This window comes from Ictidomys tridecemlineatus, chromosome 4 (assembly GCF_052094955.1).
Source record: "Ictidomys tridecemlineatus isolate mIctTri1 chromosome 4, mIctTri1.hap1, whole genome shotgun sequence".
NCBI classification, from domain to species: domain Eukaryota; kingdom Metazoa; phylum Chordata; class Mammalia; order Rodentia; family Sciuridae; genus Ictidomys; species Ictidomys tridecemlineatus.
In genome coordinates this window covers 13970707-13972823 of record NC_135480.1, presented here as the reverse complement: position 1 = coordinate 13972823, position 2117 = coordinate 13970707, and the positions used below count along the sequence as shown (strand labels likewise).

Sequence of the window (2117 nt, the reverse complement as noted above, 5' to 3'; positions counted from 1 at the left end):
CTAGTAGGCACGGGGTCTCTGTTCTAGTGCCTAAATCTCTGATCCACTTTGAGTTGACTTTCACACAGCAAGAGAGAGAAAGATTTAATTTTCATTTTGCTACATATGAATTTCTGGTTTTCTCAATACCATTTGTTGAATAGGTCATCTTTATCCATTGGATGTTATTGGTGCCTTTGTCTAGGATGAAATAACTGTTTTTATGTGGGTTTACCTCTGTGTCTTCTATTTTGTACTATTGGTCTATGTGTCTGTTTGATGCCAATACCATGCCATTTTTGTTACTATGGTCTGTAGTATAGTTTAAGGTCTGTTATTATGGATGCATCCAGCTTCACTCTTCTTGCTAAGAATTGCTTTGGCTATTCTGTGTCTCTTATTTTTTCAAATGAATTTCATGACTGCTTTTTTGAGTTCTATGAAGAATGTTATTAGGATTTTAATCATAATTGCATTAAATGCTTTTGGTAGTATGACCATTTTGACAAAATTAATTCTGCCTATCCAAGAGCACGGGATATCTTTGCATCTTCTAAGGTCTTCTTCAATTTTTTTCTTTAGTCTTTTGTAGTTTTCATTGTAGAGGTCTATGGCAATACAAATTTGAGTTTTTGTATTGAGTAAATAAAAGCAGGATGAGATAGCTTATTGTGGATTCTACATAATCAAAAGACTAAACCTTATATTTTGCCTTCTCAACAACTTTTTTGAAAGCACTCTTGACCTCCTTGTTCCTCAGGCTGTAGACCATGGGGTTCAGCATGGGGATGACCATGGTGTAGAACACAGAGGCAATTTTGTCAGTGTCCATGGAGCGGTTGGAACTTGGTTGCAAGTACATGATAATAAAAGTCCCATAAAATATAGAAACTGCCATGAGGTGTGAGGCACAGGTGAATAAAGCCTTCTGGTATCCCTCACCTGAGTGCATCTTTAAAATGGTGGTAAATATGAACAGGTAAGAAACCAAGATAACAAAAAGTGCCAAAAAGATATTAAAGCTTGAAATAAGAAAAATGATCAATTCATTAAGGTGTTTATCAGAGCAAGCCAGAGTCATGACAGCGGGAATATCACAGAAAAAGTGATGGATCACATTCACACAGAAAGAGAGACAGAACATGTCTCCAATGTCAATAGCAGCAGTCAGAAAACCAAGGATGTAACAGCATATGGCCAGATTAGCACACACCCTTGTTGTCATGATGGTAGGGTAGTGTAGGGGTTGGCACACCGCTGCATAGCGGTCATAGGCCATTGCAGTCAAGAGGTAACTTTCCACAGTGGCTAGAAGTACAAAAAAGAACATCTGAGCAGCGCAAGCATTGTAGGAGATGACCTTGTCTTCCATAAGCAACCCAGCCATGACCTTGGGAGTGACTGTTGAAGAGTAACAAAAATCCACCAGAGACAGGTTACTAAGGAAAAAGTACATGGGGGTGTGGAGGCGGGAGTCCAGCAGGATCAACGTGATCATCCCCAGGTTCCCCACCAGAGTGATGAGGTAGATGAGAGTGAACATTATGAAGAGGGGAAGCTGCAGTTGTGGGGCACCAGTCAGTCCCAGCAGGATGAACTCCCTCACCTCTGTGTTATTCTCCATGGGTGGTACGTTAGGACCACTAGGGGCTGTGTAGCAAAGAGAGCTAAAAGAATACATTGATGAACAAAAATCAGTCGAACAAAAATTGATATGTGTAAGCATAGTTTTATTATAACAATAATTATCTTTCTATAGTCTTGGTATCTATGACAATGCAATTTAGTGGATAACTTATCTGTGCAGCAATAAACTTATGAAGAAGCAGTATCTACTTGTTAAATTTCTCAACAGATTAACTAAATTGCAGGAAAGGAATGGGAGCTATCCAGGGTCACATGCTTAGAAGAAGTCTTTCTCTAGTTTAAGATCTTTTTAGTCTAACTGCTTGCACTTACAAAGTTCTCCCACATAAAGAACTGTGTACATATATGTGTATGTTCACTTAATCCTCTCATCAGTCCCACTGGATTGATTAGTTATGCTTATGTATACGAGAAGTAACTTAATAGCAAAGAAGATGAATAAATTATTCATGATTACACACATATTAAAGGACAGACAGATCCAAGATTTA

At 38.4% G+C, this 2117-nt stretch overlaps 1 protein-coding gene across 1 annotated transcript; it reads right to left on the bottom strand.

Annotated features, from left to right (window-relative positions):
- Positions 1-673: 673 nt before the first annotated feature.
- LOC101964678 (olfactory receptor 5B17) lies at positions 674-1606 on the bottom strand. The gene has a single exon (XM_013361288.3). It carries the CDS (start codon positions 1601-1603, stop codon positions 674-676), a length of 930 nt encoding a protein of 309 aa, XP_013216742.2. The 5' UTR covers positions 1604-1606.
- Between the last annotated feature and the right edge of the window lie 511 nt (positions 1607-2117).

What these genes read in the sequence shown, in the direction of transcription:
- LOC101964678 (XM_013361288.3), bottom strand. Translation starts at nt 1,603, where the DNA reads ATGGAGAATAACACAGAGGTGAGGGAGTTCATCCTGCTGGGACTGACT.